Consider the following 19,458-nt stretch of genomic DNA (forward strand, 5'->3'; position numbering starts at 1 on the left):
AGTAAAATACAGGCTGCACCTGAAGGCTCTGACTTCTATTGGACTGGGTTTTTAATGCTCTGGACTACCAGGAAATCTTGTAAATGACTCTTACCACAGCCACGTAGACCACTCAGATGGGGACACACTTAGTTGATATTACTCTTTTACAATTTCCTACTTGTTTATTTTTTATCGTCAGTCATGTCAAAGTCTGACTGGAGCACATTGACTTCCCCACCTGTGTTTTTGCTGTCTGTTTCTCACTGTAGTGAGAGTAGCTTTTTCTTTTGTTGTTTAGTTGCTGTGCTATTTAAATTTGATGGATATCTCTTGAGCATTATAATTGCTTCATGTTCATGTTTAACTCTCATGTACTCCCTCTGAATTGCTCTTTAATCATGTCCATTTTTATTGTTGCTTTGCTGAGAGTGTGATTGCCATCCTACATTTTTAGGTTCACCTGAGACTTCGTAGAGTCTACTCAATCCCTGATCTGAACCCTATAAATCTTTCACATTTTAACTGCATTCCTTGTTCTGTTCTTTTGGAAGATAAGGATGTTCTGCCTCGTTGCTTGGAGGTGGCTTTGAGCCTTGTCCTTTTGGATGACAGAGACAGATAACTGTTTTGTGCAGGGCCCTTGAAGGGTCCTGAAACCTGCATATCTTCCCCTGGAGGTCTTCCATGTTCCTTTATGAAATGGCCTTGTCCTTCACCAGAGTGCTAACTGATGAGAGCCAAGATTCTGCTTTTTTCTCCAGAAATCATGTTGGCTTTTGGCTTCTTGCCACTCCTCTGACCACAGCACAGCAGACCTTATAGAAATCTTTTGCATTTCTGGTCTGGAAGGAGGAACTTAACCAGTTAAGCATTTGGTTTTGCTGATCATCCCATATCTTTTATTGGATATGGAAGTCTAGGGATCATCTGCAAACAAGGGATGATTGAGCCCATGGGAGCTGATGATCTCCCTAAGTGAGATAGTGTAAGATGAAAGCGGGATCATGAGAGATTTGGTTCTGCTAAAGGAGAAGTGAATGAAAAACCAGCTCAGGAGATGGAAAAGGAACAGTCTGACAGGAGGAGATCTGAGACACATTGTCACAGAAGCCTAGAATGAAGAGAGAAGGGAGAAGAGGGGGATTGATGAGCAATGAGTGTCCCAGGCTGTTAATTGCCCTCCCTGTCCAGACTCTTCTCCTCTAGCACCTGGCAGTCTCAGGCATCCCTCCCTAACCCTGGAATATTGTTCTTTTCTTTTATTAGTGCTCCTCCCAAACATGCCATCTCCCCCATCCTTAACAGACCCTCAGGAGTCTATCTGCAAGGTCTCCTCCCATATCGTTCCTTCCTTTATCAGCCAAACTTTAGGAAGAGATGTTATTGCTTTTCACACCTGTTATTTCATTCTCTTCTCAGAAGAGACCTCATTATTTAATTGAAATTGCCTCTTTCCAGAGTCACTAGTGCTCACCTCATTGCCAAATCTGACTTGTCTTTTCTTAGTTTTCATCTTTCTTGATATTTGCAGTATTCCACACTAATACCTAATCAGAGCTGTAGTATAGATTCAGCTACACTCAGCTCTCTTCATCTCCATTCATATTTACAGTTAAAACTACCAATTCTATATTTCCTGCCATCTTATTTACCCAAATTATACTTTTCTCTTTCCTTTTCTCTTTTCCCTTTTCCCCAGTATTTTACTTATAAATACTATTTGTCTCAAGCAGCTCTCCCCCTTTAGAGTCCCTCCCCCTTTCTTATACATTTCCCAAACTATTTCTGTTTTCCCTTCTATTTAGCCTACCCCTTCCCTTTTCCTCTTTCCCCTCCCACTTTTCTATAAGGTGAGAGAAGTTTCTCAGTGGAACCAAATAGGTCTGATATTTTCTCTTTGAGCCAAATCTGATGAGAGTAAGATTCATACAATGTTCATCCCCCTCCTTTTTTTCCCTCAATCATAATAGGTTTTCTTTGCCTCTTCCTGAGATGTAATTTCCCTCATTTTACCTCCATTTCCCCCTTTTTCTGGTATAATCCCCTTTCTACCTCTAGTTTCTTTTTAATATTATAACAATAAAATCAAATTATACACGTATTCTCTATGTACACCCATAATAGAAATACAGTTCTCAAGAGTTCTTTTCTTTTTACCTTTTTATACAGTATTCCACACTGTTGACTCCCATCTCCAATTGAACATTGTCTGTTCTGGGGTTTTAGACCATTCATTGCTTGTTGTCTCTCAGTTTTCCTTTTACCTTTCTGACTGCTGCTCCTCTGTCTCCTTTGCTGAAACATCATTTATATCATATCCCCAAATTATGGATGAGACCCCCAAGGTTCTATCTTGGTCCCTTCTTTCTCAATGGCATTAGTTCTCATGGATTTAATTTCTATGCTGATAACTCACAGACCTATTTATCCAGTCCTGTGGTCTCTTAGAGCTTCCACTTTTGTATTCGCTTCCTTCTTTTGGATGTCCCATAGGCATTTCAAACTCAGTGTTTTTAAAACTGAACATATCTTTCTCCTCAAATCCATGCCTGTTCCAAACTTTGATATTTCTATTAAGGATTCCACCATCTATCCAGTCCCCTAGATTAGAAAGTCAAAAATGATACTCTCTTCATTCTCACTCTTCTTCATATTCTTGGGCTAAACTGTAATCTGCTTTAGGATAGAGAATTTTATACCCCCCAGGCTTTGTCAGGTTCCTGGTACTTCACATATATTTAATGAATATTTGTTGATTAATTCATTGTTAATTGTTTATTTACCTTTATTTTGTAGGGGGGGCCATTTGTTGAAATCTTTAGTGCCCAGGGCAAAAATCCTGGAGCAAAATGGAAGATCTCTGGCAGTCCATCTGTAATTTGGAAAGTAAGTATTATAATTTAAATATAATTTCAATCTATAATTTTAGTTTATTTAAAAGTTTACATAAATATTAAAAGTGAAAACATAAAAGCTGTGTGACTTGATTATAAGAGGACTTATTACTTGCATTTCTTCTAACTTCATAATAGATGACCATTTAAATTAAAGCTTTGCATGTTTGAAATTAGATTCATTATGCTTATTGTACCTTGAATACTTTTATTGTAATAGGCCCAAATTAGTTGCAACTTTATAGTTAACAAAAGTATCCTAAATCACCTTTTCAGATATTTAATTCAAAAATTCAGATAGAATTCTTTGTTATAAGGAAATGTGCCAGGTCAAATAAAATTATGAATTGAACTTTAGGACTTTGCAGTCCTAAATACATCATATGTTAGTTGGTCACACAACTAATAGCAAAGAATAACATTGTAGTTTTGTTTGATTACTTCAAGGATCTGTAGTTCTATCACTGTGGTTATACTTTATATCATTCAGATTGCAACTAATATCTGTCTTACTCTTTCTGAGTTACAAGCATACAAGCTGACTCTGTAACATCTCACAGAGTTGGCAAAGCCTTTGAGAACTGGGAATCATCCAGATCAGTTGAACGTGAAAGCTTCTTCAGCTTCTTTATTACTATTCTACTAAGTAGTGAAGAAGAATTAGTTTGAGTTTTCAGCAGTGGAAACTGTCTTGGGGGGCGGGGGGGAGATTCTTACATCAAAAGAGAGCTCATCTGGTCAGGCAAGCTACCCATACTCCAGGAGGACCTAGTCCAATTTAGTACTTTTTTTTTTTTAAAAACCTAGCCTCCTTTGCAAACACAAATACACACTTTAATTTCAATTCATGTTGTTGAAGGATTTTTTTCTGTGGGATTTTATCTTTGATTTTATAATGGAATTGAAATGGAAATGTCCTATATTGTTTGCTTTTTCTTTTGCATCCTCTAGGAGTTTGATAAAGAAGTTAAAAGTTTTGTCTTTGTCCTTGAAGGCAGTAGCCAGACCAATAAAATTCAGTTACCAAGGGAGAATAAGCAGATTCGTAAGTATTACACTAATATCCTAAATTGCATTCCATTTCTTATTTATTGTTCTTGATTTTTTCACTAACCAAAAAAATATTAATATGGAATTGAGTTTATACTCTTGATTTCAAGGAAAATAATTTTTCAAGAAGTTTGCCATGACTAGTAGAGCACTTTGTAATTAAGCGTGTCTGAAATATTTCTCAAACGAGATAAAAATCAAGTGGAAACTTGTGTGGGGGGAAAAAACATAAGTTGTATTAGATGTGAGGTATACAAAGACAAAAATGAAATAATATTTGCCCTCAAAAAGCTTATCTTCTAACAGTGGAGGTGGCAGCCTTTCTGGATCATGTTTGACTGAACATTGATAGTCTTCATATTATTGTGGCAAGGATTACTAAAATTCCAACTCCATATAAGTTCCCCCATCTCCTTTTATTATGTATTAAATTATTTCAGCTTTTCTTCAAAGTTTCCATGATTTTTATTTATGAGCTTTACCTCCAGCAATGCAAATTACAACCTTTTTTTCCTTTCAGAGATAGTTTTATGAATTACTTTGGACAAAAAAAAAATCATCTAATAGCCAAACTCTTGTGTTAATCTTCAGCTACTCCTTTGATTGCTATCTTTCTATTACTGGACATTTCCAACTTGGTAGAATCTTGTCAGATGTTAGCTTCATTAAGTTTTGAGTTGTAATAATTATAATTACTAACATTTCTATAGGATTACCATGTACTATATAATTTTTATGGGATTATAGAGTGCTAAGCACTTTATAAATATTATCTGCTTTAATCCTCACAAACATTCTGGAGGTGGATGCTATTATTATCCTCATTTTACAGCTGTGGAAACTGAGGCAAATGGGATTAAATGAGTTGCACCAGGACACACACCTAGAAAGTGTCTGAGGCAGGGTTTGGATTCAGGTCTTTCTGACTCCAGCCTCTATCTACTAGGCCAGCTAGCTTTAAAAATATCATGAAGCATCAGGGTAGAACTTGAGTGCAGAGGATGAAATTGCAAATGTGTAAAAAATATTTATTACATGTGTCAAAATCTTGGTGTGAAAATAGATTTAATTCCACAAGAACTTAAGTAATATTCCATTTATCAATTAAACTGGATTTATTAAGTACCTACTTAGGCACCAGGCATGGGATGCAAAGACAGTGGGCTTACAGTCTGTATGTTCTACACATAGAATGTGTAGGAAATTGTTTTAGGTCTGCATGAAATTTGCAACGAGAGTGGTTCCACCTGACAGTACGGTTGAGATAGCAGACTTCAGGAAGAAAATGAAATCTTATTTAGGAAGGAAGGTAAAACTAGACTAGAGAAGAGATGACTGAAGGTCCATTTTGGACAAAATAGCCAATGCATGGATATGGCAAAGAGCAGGAAGGAGTACCAAAAGTAGAATTTGGCTGGAACCTTGAGGACATGAAGGAGAATAATATAGTTAGTAAAGCCTGATATTTAAGTTGTGTCCAGTTGTGAGACTCAGTGTGCCACAGTGAGGGGTTAGTACTTTATTTGATAGGCAATGGGGAGTCACTGAAGGTTCTTGAGTAGACAAAGGAAATGATAGTAGTAAAGAATAAGGAAATATGTATAGCGGATAGTCTATGTCTAGGTCAAAAGAGTTGAGGTCTGAACTACAGTGGTTGTAGGTTTAACACACACTATTTTGCTTTAAAATACTTTAGATTCCCTCTTTATATCACTAAGACTTCTTCTGCACCCATCCCAGGTTAATTTTTTAATTGGATTCTTAAATGTTGAGTGACCCAGTAACTGAAAACTGCCCTAGGACTTTTGGGCTAACTTGTATATATCAAGGCTCAAATTTTTGTATGGCTATATTTTTGAGGGGTAGAAATGATACTTTTTAGAAATCTATCAGTTGTAATAACCTAAAACGGAAATTTAAACTTATATTTAATTTTGACTTTCACAAAGTCCTATTCTTTGTACTTTGAAACCAAACTTGGATTTTTAGTTTCAAAGAAAATGCCAGTGGGATACAACTCTGACAGGTGCTAACATGCTGAAGAGAAGTTAAATAGCCTCAGGAACAGAGTCTGCTGAGGACCAATCTAACTAAAGCCCAAAAGATTTAACACCATTTGTATATGACACTCCATAAAAAAATTCCAAAATGGCTCTATCCTGTGTGGCCCTCTTTCTTCCTCTGCAAGAATAGTGCAGTGATGGAAAAGAGAGATCATCTATAAATAAATATTTACTTAACTATAGATACTCTAACTCCAAGATCTTTGTTCACTAACTAGTGAATTGACAAAAATGGAAGGACTGAACTTATCGCAGTGTCGATATTCTCAAAATAAAGAGACTAGAAAGGTGACAGGAAATTGCATCTAAATGGATGTGTGACTACCCAATAGATCAAGGAATCAAGGGATATGAACAAGTGGTTTTTAGGAGAAGAATCTTGGATTCTTATTAACCATGTGAAAGAATGCTCTAGATCATTAATAAGAAAAGATGTGCATGTCAAAATAGCCCCAACAATTAACAAAGATAACAAAAGATGGAAGAGTCAGTATTGGAGGGGTATAGGAAGATAGGTACACTAGTAGGTAGAAATATGAATCAGTATAACTGTTTTTGAAAGCAATCTGAACTCCTGTAAATAAAGTGATTAAAATATCCATACTTTTTTATCCAGAGATTCCACACTTGGGTTTATACCTCAAGGAGGTCATTGATAAGAAGAAAGTCACCATATACACAAAAATATTTATAGCAGTATCTTTTAAGATAGAAGTAGCACATGAATGTAATGGAATATTGCTGTACTATGAAAAATGACTAGGATATATACCAAAAAGCATGCAGAAAGATTTATATGAATTTAAGAATGACACCCTTCCCTTCATTTACCACAATGGAAGGAATAATCACCAAAAAAAAAAAAAAAAAAAAAATCAAAAGTGAATGCTGCAGATTTAGAAACCAAAAATGGCTCCATAGAAGTGATAGGAGAAGACCCTTCACCCCCACTCCTTTGTAGATGTGGGACAATTACAAGTGTGGTCCATTGCACGTGTTTTTAGACTTGTGATATACATTGATCAATTTTGCTGATTTTTTTTTTTGTTGTTCTTATGTCTTTAAAAATATTATTTATTACATGAGATGGCTCTCTGGTAAGGAAGAAAAAGTAAAAGTAGAGAAGTATATCAAATTTATTTTTAAAAAATGATGTAATTGATTTCATCATACACTTGAGGACAACAAGAAGTGTAATAGCATGTTCTTGTGATGTGTAAAAGAAAAAGACTATAATGAATGTACTTAGGGCTTATTCATCAACATCTGTTACAGAAAATAAATGAGAAGATTTTAAGGAATTTAACAAGATATACTATTAACAAGATGACCAAATTAACACATACCTTTATATTCAGTAACTTCAGTTGAGAAATGAAAACTATCAAAGGTTATCTTTTCCTCAAAAATCAAATTTTCTTATGTAAGAAAGTCAAAGGCTCAAGACATGCTAAGCACTCAGTATCCAATAAAAAATGAAATTCCTATATCCTAACAAGGAAAACATTTGGTTTCTGATTGATTCAAATCAGATTTAGCTGTCTGTATATAAGTCAGACCATTGAGATCTTAGAGCTAAGGATAAAATCAACATCGAATAAGGACATAAAGATGATAAGAATGCTTAAAATTACTGAAGCTGCTTCAACCTGACCTTTTTAAATGGCTACTTAAGCTAAAAAAAAAAAAAAAAAAGGGAAATTGAAAAAGGGTAAAATTATTGACCTTGATTATCACCATTTCTTGCAAAGAAATTAACTGGTACAAAGCAATTGTTAAAATAAAAAGTCTAAAAAGAATCCTGAAACTGTTTTAATCAGGAAACATTTGATTTCCTTGCACAGCCAGAAGAAAGATAGAAGCTGAAGGCAATTCTGGTTTTGAATACAACTCATTTGTAAAGCGTTCAGAAGATGGCTTGAACCACTTCTCTTCACAAAACAGAGAAAAACAATAGAAATGAAAACAAGGATAGGGAAAGCTTGACCTGAGATCCAACCAACCTAAGATCATATCATTCCAAGTAATTTTATAGGTGAAACTGGTAGGAAGACAATAAAGTGACCATAAATAGAACTCATTTGTCAGCATCCATATCATTAGTGATAGTGGAATCACAAACATCTTAGTACTGGATATATCATATGAGGAAGTTGAAATACAGTCCAGAAGATGAAATCAGTAAGAATTTTAGGCCTTGATTAAATACCCATGTAGGAAATTTGTTTTGAAAAAGATAAAATCCCGAAAATATTGGGATTGTTTTACAAGAGCTCTCAAGAAAGAAGTATAATGGGAAAAAATGAAAAATGCTATTATTTAGAAAATGATAGTTGAGAAGACATCAACTACTTCCCCTCCTTGTAACATCTTGATGAACATATTTTACACATGTATTGAGGATATGCTTGATTAAAATAAGAGAAGGAAATAACCTCTGTGAAGAGTGGGACAGAGAATCCATTAGAATTAAAAAGGCTTGTGAGGTTTGAGTTCAAAAATAAATCACATAAATTTGTAGAGGATCCAGTCATCATGGTTTTGTGATTTTTCTCTCGCTCATTTCAAAAACACATGAGTAGGAGTGGAAGAGACAGATGGTGAGGTAGCTGAGGGTGACAAGGTGTTGGGGAGCCAGGGAGTCTTGAGAAGAGTTGGATAGTGTAGGATTGAATGGCAGAATCAATCAATTAAAAATAGGAACAAGATGAGAGCAAGTCCTGAATTAACTTGGGAAGACAGAAGTGCTTCATGCCAAGAGAGAAATTTAAGAAGTGGCTTGGGAAAAGCTTTGAAGGAATTTGATACCTCTGGGAATTGAGCAACAGCCAGCAAACCTATGGTTTTGTTCAGGGATGCAGGTCCTTGGACCTGTACAAGGAGATAGTAAGGGGAAGCACTGAGCCCAAGGAAAGTCTTTTGACTTTCCCTTTTTGACCAGGTGATGACCTGGAGTTCCCATTGGCATCATTTTTTTTAAATTAAAGTTTAAGAATTTATATTTACCCTATTAGAGTTCTTCTTATATTTGGCCCACACTCTAGCCTGTCATAATATTTTTAGATTCCCTGATGGTGTCATCACTATGCTAATTATTACTCCTCCTTTTGAATTATATGAACATTTTAAAAGAATAATACCTATGAAGTTAAGAGTACAATCAATAAATAAATAGAGTATTTATTAAGTGCTTACCATGTACAAAGCACTTTGCTAAGCAGTGGGAATACAATTAGAAAAGTAAAAGTGTCTTCTATCCAAGATGCAAATCAGTTAGAGACCATAGTTCTTAGGGTTCAGGAACAAAGCAGATAATTATGACATGTTACTGATAAAATGTTATACTATTCAAGGGCTAGGAAAATATTCCTGGGGCATTCTACTTGTGACCTTCTTCAAACTGATATCAAACCATTAATCTCTTTAAAACTCTTTAAAACTCTTTGAGTCAAGCCATTCAGTCAAGTCTGAAACCATTTAATTAAACTTTTCTCTTTTTCTAAAAACAGTATAAAACTAGAAAATGCTTTACTAAAATTTTAATAGGTAAATTTCATCTATTTATTAACTTCATAATATTGTCTAAAAAGGAAATAAGGTTGGTTTGACATAACCAATTCCGATAAAGTCATGCGGGCTCTTTGTGTTTAGCATTTATTTTTCTCTCTTTGAAGTGATACATTCTAGAAATTTTGGAATACTCAAAGTTAAGCTCACTGATTTGTTTTCAAATTTCATTTTTGTTGGGAAATTTGTCCTTCTGCAGAAAAGTAACACCTTTTCTATTTTTCATATTTTTCCATTTATTTCTGATACTCTCTAGTTGCATTAACTTGTTCTTTTAGTACTCTAGGATAGTGGTGTCAAACTCAGAAATGGACCCACCATCAAAAAGGCATATATTGACTTAGAAGACCAGTTATGTACATGGTCTATGTTATATTTTACTTTTCATGTGTTTTGTTAAACATTTCCCAATGACATGTTAATCTGGTTTGCTCCACACTTGAGAGTTTTGCAGGCTAAGTGTTAGGACATCTCTTTTCTAGGGAGTAGTTCTTTCTCTGGTAACTTAAAGTCATCAAAGGCAGTTATCAATTCTTTACTAGCAAGAGGGATTCTTGTCTTTCTAGTTCAAAAGTTATTTTTCTTGTCAGAAAAACAAAACAAAACAGAAAAAGGAGGGGAGGGAACTTAATAACTGCTTTCTCTTCATTGTCAGTGAGAATCATTACTTTTTCCCTAAGCAGTGGCCCTACGCCTTTTTGGTTCTACTTCTAATTCCCAATAGAACATGAAAAAAATTAAAACTGACTTAGCTTTTTCACAAGCTTCATCTCATAATGAGTTTTAGCATTTCTCATAACTTTTGTCCTTAGAACACGGGCTTTTATATTCATCCCATTGCCTCTACCATAATGTTGTATAATATATTTGTATTTTTATGGATCTGGGTTATTCCCCTACTCAGTAAACTCAAGTAGTCCCTAATTACATCCAGGATCAAATATAGAATACCCCCTTTATTGTTCAGAGCCCTCCATAACACCTGTTCCCTTTCCACCCTTCCCATCTTCCCTTTCTGGCCTTTCAGCCTTCTGCCATCAGTGAACTGGATTCCTTGCTATTCCCCCAATTTCTGCCTGGGCATTTTCTGTGTCCTCCATGTCTAGAATTCTCTCCCTCCTTGGTTTCCTTCCAGTGTCAAAGTCCTAGCTTAAACAAGAAACTTTTCCTAAGCCTCCTTAGTCTTCGTACCTTTCCTCTGAGATGATTGTGCTTGTTTTTTTATAATCCTTTCATCGCTATTTCTACTTTTCATCAGCTTTGCCAGTTTTCTGAGGGCTGTGTGAAATCTTACAAAGTTGTTTTGGTTTTCATCTCTCTTATTTTTAACTATTTGGGGCATGCTTTTAAATGATTTTTAATGGTTTGTGATTTCGAGAGCTGTTTGTTCACGTCCTTTGATTGTTTATCTATTGGAAAGTTGACAGTCACTTAATTTTTGAAAGGGCAGCACTGATAGGGAACCACCAACAAAATTAGTGATGAAGAGCCCTTGGAAGACTTTACTTCTCTAAATGCACTTTGACTTTACTGCCTAATCCCATACTATCCTGAGATTATTCTGATTGAAATTGAATTACAAACAAGACCCCTCTGTCTCCTGCTCAGATCAACCTCCTTGACTTGATAACAGATGTTGGCCCAGGAAGGAGGCAGTGTGGCTTGTTAGACTGGTTAGAGATCTAAAGAAAGAAATGAATGCTTATGCATTGCTTAGCCAAAGCACAAGATGCTGTTGCTTTTCCTAATGCCTTTAGTCCAAGTGGAATTAGGGATAAGGAATATTTAAATTTTAAAACTCTTAATATCCAATAAGATTGTGATTCATATACCATGAGCAGATTCATAGAAGTTGGCATTATAAATGAAAATAGAATTCCCCATTTCACTTGACTTTGGAAACTTAACCATATGAGCCAGATATGGCTCATTAAACTTTGGCTTGCACACTTGTCCTAATTGTAATTCTTTTTGTGATTGATTGTTTTTATTAAGTTGTTTAATAAAGTTAAAACTGTCAGAGAATGAAAATAATTTCTCCCTGTTTTTATGGTAACTTTGATGGGATTCTGTAGTTCAAGTTTATGTGCCTATGGGGATTATAGTGCGTTGTGTTCATTCTCTTATAACCTAATAAAAATGGTAAATAAAAAATTAGGTTTTTTTATTTTCATAAAAATTTCACTAAGACTACATATGAAATTTTAAGGAAGCAGGGTCTCGGTTGAAATTTGAGGGTTGTTTTTTGTTTTTTTTAAGTTCTCATTTACTTTCCCATAGTTGGGAGTCATCAGCAACAACAACACTATTATAGTACTTGGTCTGTATCCCAGCTTTTTAAACCAGTGGTCCTCAGACTTTTTAAATAGGGGATCAGTTCACTGTCCCTCAGACTGTGGGATGACCGGACTATAGTAAAAACAAAAGCTCACACTCTGTCTCTGCCCCTCAGCCCATTTGCCATAACCTGGCGGGCCACATAAATGTTCTCAGCAGGCGCATCTGGCCCGTGGGCCGTAGTTTGAGAACCCCTGTTTTAAACTGTAGTTTGCATCCCCAGATGGGGTCTTGTAATTGAATGTGGGGATCACAAAATGAGGATTTACTATTGGTAAATGTACACCTATTTTATGTACTTGTACATCTGAGGTCAATGTAAACATTTCTCAGACAAAAAGGGGTTGTGAATGGACAAAGTTGAAGAAGCCCAGGTCTGCACTGCCAAAGTGCTAAAAGATTTAGTCTGTTAATGATGTTTGTGTTAAAGCATGTGTGTGTATATAAAGCTGTCTTGGTCCTCATGACATTGTCCATTTCTCTTCCCCTCTTATTCTAGTTGGTTTGATCCAGCGGTTTCTTGTACTTCAGATCTACGTTCCCCTGGGACAAGACTTCTCCACTGAATTGCTGTAAGAAAGACCTCATTTCCCTGAATGTTTTATGTGTAGCAGACACTTGATCAATTGAAGCTGAACCAACAGCCATTAATCGCAAGTGGCAGTTTTTGCATTAAAGAGCAGTGACTTATCAAGTCAACATGAAGTAATTAAGTTAATTTAATCGTATTTCTCAGATGCCCAGTATATTCTGGTATTTCCCCAGGGATAGAAAGAGTTCTGTGTAAAAAATAAAAAGAATTATGATTGTGACAGTAAAGAGCATATAGTTTTAGGAAAAATATTCAGAAAAATAAATTGTGCCATTAAACTGCAGGTTTGTATTAATAAGTATTTCCTGTTACTTGACTATAGAGAAGTATACCTATTCAAAACAGGTTGAAATTTGGCATTTTAATATAATTTATTTTATGCTTAGAAATATTGTCACTGATAAGGAGAATGAGATTACAATAATACTATTCTAACAAGATAGACTTTGTGATTTTCTGTTTTAAAGCTTCCTATATTTAAAATGTTTGGAATTATTACTCATAGTATTGGAGCCAAAATAGAGATAAGATATCTCCCTGAGAAGTGGATCTTGTATGTGCCTAATAAAAAGGGGAGGTAGAAAGTGCAGGTTTCCTGATGTTTGACTTGAGACCTACAGAGACCAATATTCTGAGATTGTGCTGAGGCTACAGCTGCTTCTGGAATGTTGAAGCTTAGGTTGCTTTGCAGCTTGACTAGTATCCCCTTTCAGTAAGTGAACATACATAATATACGTGAGGAATTATGATTAATGGATAACATTTAAAAGATTTTCTTACTGTTTTCAGGCTCCCAAGATTCGCATATAGTCCTCTCTTTTCCTTGCTTGAATGGTAGTTTTTCCTTCTTACATTTTTTTTTAATTGAAGGTTATCTTCTTGAAGACTATCAGAAGTAATGATATCTCCCATTCAGTGGAAAGTAGAAAAATGGGGAAAAATTATTTTTAGTAAATAGGAAGTTTCTGAATAGCATATTATTACTATCTAATTGGTTTCAATTTTTGTCAGTAACTTGCTGAATGTTACATTGACCAATCTAATCCCCAGTTTTAATCAGGTTTAAAAGTTCCTGGTCTCTAAGACTAGTGCTAAATTCAGTGAAATGAGATTTCTGTTAAATTAAACCTATTTTGTTCCATCTTATTGAAGATTTTGTAAAATAGTTTGGTAAAAATGGACTCTACAATAATCTTTGACTAAATATCTTCCAGTTATTCTTTGGTTCATTACTCTGTACAGTTGTTATTATGAATATGCCATCTTACTGGCATTTGCACAATCCCTCAAGGATTTTTTATACATCATGTTGTACATCATGTCTTCTCAGCCTCAGAACTCTATGAAGTTTTCACAGATATTATTCCCATTTTACAGATGAATAGAATGAAGTTTAGATTTAAATGACCCATATATGATCACACTGAATCTAAGTTTAGCACTTTTTCCACAACACCATGCCTTTGGGTACCAAGTCCAAAGCCTAACAGGGAAATTAATATTGTCAAATAAGTCTAAAGCCAGAGTTTGTTTTCTTAATCATTCAGTGTCTTTCTTCTTTAGAAAACAGAACACACAAAAAGTCGGAGATAATTGAGATTTCTAGGTAGGCAAAATGGTTTAATCAAGATTTCACTTAAAAATTTTTGAAGAAACCAAGCCTGATATTAAGAAACTTTCAAATAGGTAAACCTCAAGGCACTGAAACCATAGCCATAGTTCACCTTTTTGTATTGGCCCAAAGCCTCATCAAGTTCCCAGAAGCTCCTTAGCCTCCTGGCCTATCAGACAAGTTTGTGCTTTACTCCTTTTTACAAGTTTGTAATGTTCTCCATCTACTACATTGTAAAGAGTATAGTGTTGGTCAAGATGAGACCGTTAAGAGTGGAATCACAGTTGCTTGAAGGGAAGTGGGGAACGCTTCTTTTCAGAACTCCCCTCCTTGTTCACATGGGACTTTATTTTTACTCCATGAGAAATGAGTAATTTACCTAGGATTTTTGCTAATTTGTCTTTTGGCTGCATCCCTCCACATGGATTCCTTCTCTGCTTTGTGGTTGTAGGGGACTACCTGGGCATGGGGGGATCAATGACTGGTCCACATCCATCTAATGAGGGTATGTCGGACTTTGGGACCAGCTAGCTCTGCCATCCCATACTGCCTCTCAGCTGACAGTCTGAAGGTGATAACTTTATTTTTAATGCAAGGTCAGAGAATTGAAGCACTTTTGAGTTAGAGGGACCTTGGAGATGATCCAGTCAAATAAATCCATTATCAGTCACTGGAACCTTGAGTTGTTGTTCTTTTTGATGTTAGTGATAAGATAAAATCAATTGGCTTATTTTGTTCTTCTGCCAAGGGGGGAAAAAAAAACAAAAAACAACCAAGCAAAATGGTTGAGCCTCTTGGAGCACAGTCTGTCAACATACTCTTCCTGTCATTAAAGCTTGGCCTAGAGTCCTCTTGCCCAAAATCTTGTTCTATTATTATTTTGTTTTTGTTTTTTAGAACAAAATAGTTGTGTTTCTACAAATAGGTATAGAGGATTTTCTAGTATGGATGGATGTTAAGAGTAGCAAGTAATAAAATATTTTGGGGGAAAATATATGTAAGTAATGGGACACTTTGTTTTATTTATTCATGGGTGAGGCAGTTGGGGTTAAATGACTTGCCTAGGGTCACACAGCTAGTAAGTGTAAAGTGTCTGAGACCGGATTTGGACTTATATTCTCCTGCTTCAGGGCTGGTGGTCTATCTGCTGTGCCATCAAGCTATGCCAAGCAATGGGACACGTTGGAAACTATTACTTTGCTTTATTACTGAACAAAAACCATGTACTTTAAGCATAAACCTCTTTCTCTTACTTGTGTGTTTGGAGACAGGAGGACTGAACTTGGTTCTTTAACAATGCTGATTTCATATTAAGGCCTGGTTACAGAAAGGTCAGTGACAGCAAATGACTTTCCTGTGTTGTTCGTGTCCATGACAGCTCTGGACACATACCTGCTCTGACCCTTTGGGGAAGAGCTGCTACAATCAAGTTTTATCTGAGTTCTTGGCAGGCTGGACTGAAGGAGGATCATATCAGACAGTGAATCTCCAGCATTCCCTGAAGCACAATGAAGAATGGATCCCAGTAGAAAGATGCTGCTTAGATGTGGATCTTTTCACTTTGGTACAGATCTCATTTTTCATACAAACTCCAGTAATCTTCCTTAAAGCATTTAAGCTCAATCTGCCTGTTTTTCCTTAGGCATCTGCATTTTTCAAGTTTTTATATTTATTACACATCTAGACTGTCAGCAGTTCTTGAATACAAAACATAAATAAATGAGATAACTACATTCGAAAAAAAATGCAGATGTCTACAACAGCCACAGTATGAGGAGGAAGGGAACTTTAGCAAAAGAAGAAAGCATACATTCGTGGGAAGAAAATGTGATTCTCTCTTTCTCCCTCTCCCTCTCCCTCTCCCTCTTCCTCCTTCCCTCCCCCCCCCTCTCTCTCTCTTTCTCTTTCTCTCTCTCTATCTGTCTGTCTGTCTCTCTCTTCCTCAGTGTCTAGACTTTAGACTTCCCTCAAGTTCCCTTTTCCATCACAAGGATTTTATAGATCCTATTCCAGGTATTTAAAATCAACAGCTACAGATGCCATTGAGTGGCAATTACGAAAGAGGAATGGCTGAAGTCTTTATAATAATTTACTAATTTAGTAATAACTATGTGCAAAGTACCTATCCCCAGCCCTGGGGACATGGAGAGAGAAGCACAGACTGCCTGTGCTCTCAAGGAGCTCACCTTCCATTGGGGAGAGGGCTCTGAGGGAAGGATTCAGGCTCAAAAAGGAAAGTTATCATGGCTCTGAAGGAGCAGTTGCTCCGCAGTTGGTAATGATTTGTCTATCATGTCATTTCTGCTAAGGAAAGCGTCAGTTTGGGAGGTTGGACAGGGCCAAGGTCTTTGGAGAACTTCCCTATCAGAGTCTCCTATAGCTGTAACTCCTAAAGGAACAGTGGTCAGGCAGCATCATCCCGGGCCTGACTTCTCAGGATGGTGGCAGAGGGCACTAGGCCGAGGCCTGACTCCAAGAGACCTGAGGCGAGGGTTCTGGGCCTTCTCCACTGGGTCTGTGGAGATCCAGATGGTGGAGGTGGCCCTGGCCCCTGCTGCTTTTTGTATCTTTCTCAGGGAAACTTACTGTTTCAGGTAGACTTCAGGTACAGGTGGCAGCTGGTTGGCAGATAACAGGGAGAGCGGGTACCCTCTCCGCAGCCTCCAAGATGAAGGCTGGGCTAAAAGCAGGACCAGTGATCAGGAGGATATCGCTGCTTCCAGTGCTCCTGCATCCATCAGCCCATTGGTAGCATTGGTCAGCAGTTGTTGCTGATAGTGATAAAGAAGATGGATCTGCTCTCCACAGTGATTTCTCATAAGTGCAAATGCATCTTCCTGTACAAAGTCTTTAGCTATTGGTTGATCAGAAAAATTACCAGAATATCAGAAGTGACATTTTGGAAACAAAGTAGATGTCCATCAGTTGAATTAGGGGCTTAACAAATTACATGAATATAGGGGAATCTTATTATGCTGAAGAAAACGACAGGATGAATACAGTATGGAAAGATTTCATGTGGACCATTGGAGGCAGGATGCATGAGAGGATGGTTCCCTTTTACTCTTACAGAATTGGAGGTAGGATGGCACCTTTTATGGGCATGGAACGTTGAATAATTTCTCAGATTTTTTTTCTTGATGGATGTATTGATTTTTATCTTTTTAAAAAATTTTCTTGATCTAAGAGATGGCTGCTAAGAAGGAGAACAGGGAAAGATCTAGCTTGAGACTTAGATGATTTCAAAAGATCTCCATTAAAAAGGTATTTTTTGAAAATCTCTGAAATGACAAAAATTATCATTACAAATGCTGAAACTCTCATCTCCTCACATTATAGACCTAGAATTATTACTGGAGGTGAATGCTAAATTGTTGATTTAAAGACTATTCAATTAAAAAAAAATGATTACATAGGAAATTGAATTTAGCCATGGAATGTCATCATTCTCACCAAAATAATCAGATTTTGAGGTTTAACATAAAGCTTTTTCTGGTAAATTAACACAGCTGATTTCCTAAGAGTCAAGCTTGAGATGCACTATGGATAGAGAATCAGCAGGTACTTGGGTAGTCACCCCATGTTGGATTTCCTATGTGATCTTGGGCCAAGTTCTTCACCTTGATCTAGAGAGGAAGTAACAGACTCAAATTGAAAGGAATCAAGCAAATCACAAGCTAACATTCTGGATGTTATCATTGTGTTTAGTTTTTAAAATATTTTCCAGTTATATCTTAATCTGATTTAGGTCTGCACCAGGGAGCCTTGAGTTTGATGACACAGCCGATCTAGCTCCCAGGTCCATATACTTCTTAAATCTGTAATCCCAAGCTTATTAAGTACTGAATAGATGTTTTTTTTGTTTTTGTTTTTGTTTTTGTTTTTGTTTTGTTTTTAACATCCTCTGCCCTGGTCCTGAAGTAATGATGGGTTTTATAACCAGATATATCAGTTTTACAAGAGCATGATATCTCTAATAGATACCAAAATCTTTCAAGAGTTTTTTGAATTGTTGACAAAAACTATTATTACATTCATTTTTACAGAATGGAAAATAGAATAATGTTGATTCATTCAATCTCTGACTTTTCTGGCGTTAGTCTTTATTTATTTTTTTTTAATAAAAGATTTTTCTTCAAGTACATATGATGTTTGTTATATCACATTTTTTAAAGGATAGCTGAAGGCAATTTAAAATAATCCATTTATCTAACAAACTTGGAGAAAGAGCTTTTGTTTCTTAAATTTCCTATTGTCAGGATGTGAGAGGCATTTTATTTCATAAAGATGTATTTATACATTGATAGACTTCTATTATTAGATTGTCACTCCTTAGGGTATGGATTTGGAAGTTATTTTCTCAAACATTCACCTTGATTTCTTAATTAAAAACAAAACAAAACACCCAGAAAAAGAACATTTCCACATAGAGCAGAACACAAAAGGAGAACTCTGTATGAGACTTTGAATTTCCATCTTGCTTTACCTACTTTAAACATATATATATATATATATATGTATGTATGTATGTATAAACAAACATGTTTACATGTTACTTTCAAAACTGCCTTCTTCATATGTAGTTCCTCAACTTCCTTCTGTTATCTTCTGTGCCTATTTGCCAATGTTCCAGTGGCCCTTTTTTGGTGGTGGTGGCGGGGGACATCATTCTTGCTCTGCCTTTCCTCAAGAAAAATAAAGAAAAACTCATAACAAATGAACAGGCAAGCAGAACCCCTACAGTGACCCTGTCGCAAAATGAACTTCTCCCTGGCCTGTGCTCCCCACATTCTTCTGGAGGTATGGTTAGCCAGAGCTCCCATCAGAGCTATCTTTCTATTGTTGTTCTTACTCCTCTGTCTTCACACTACCAAAGATTGTCCAGAATTAGCTTTTGTCATTTTTTATAGTGATCATGTTTTTTCTGGCCTTCCTCTGAGTCTACAAGGCAGCCCAAGACTTCTTCTCAGCTTCTGGTTCTTTTCTTCCTCCATTTAAATGACAGTTTGAGGAATAAGAAGTTTGTCCATCTGGTTTCAATTCTCCCAGTTGTCCTCCTTAAAAGTTCCCTTTTAAGCCTGCTTGTTTCCTTGCTGATGCTGGATCCTAAGACTGGATTCTTGGGTGATTGATCCTGGCGCTCATCCCTGGTACTTGAATTCCTTCTTTCTGGATGTTTGCTTTGGATTTTCATGCTTTGCTCCTGGGCCAGGAGTCTGGAAGACCCACAAATCTGACCTCAGATGCTGACTGGCTGGGTGACCACTGCCTGCCTCAGTTTCCTCATCTGTAAAATAGAAATAATAACAGCACCCACCTTTTAGGGCTGTTATGATGATAAAATGAGACCACATTTGGAAA

General features: G+C 36.3%; 1 protein-coding gene across 2 annotated transcripts in view; it reads left to right on the plus strand.

Moving 5' to 3' along the window:
- The window catches only part of CFAP20DC (CFAP20 domain containing), a 195,500-nt gene that overhangs the window by 6,396 nt on the left and 169,646 nt on the right, over positions 1–19,458 (plus strand). For both annotated transcript variants that reach the window (XM_074284241.1, XM_074284242.1), the window contains exons 2-4: positions 2,779–2,868; positions 3,828–3,921; positions 12,393–12,465. In XM_074284241.1, the coding sequence (XP_074140342.1) occupies positions 2,779–2,868; positions 3,828–3,921; positions 12,393–12,465 (257 nt within the window). The remainder of the gene's footprint in view (positions 1–2,778; positions 2,869–3,827; positions 3,922–12,392; positions 12,466–19,458) is intronic.

This window comes from Sminthopsis crassicaudata, chromosome 1 (genome assembly GCF_048593235.1).
Source record: "Sminthopsis crassicaudata isolate SCR6 chromosome 1, ASM4859323v1, whole genome shotgun sequence".
Classification (NCBI taxonomy): domain Eukaryota; kingdom Metazoa; phylum Chordata; class Mammalia; order Dasyuromorphia; family Dasyuridae; genus Sminthopsis; species Sminthopsis crassicaudata.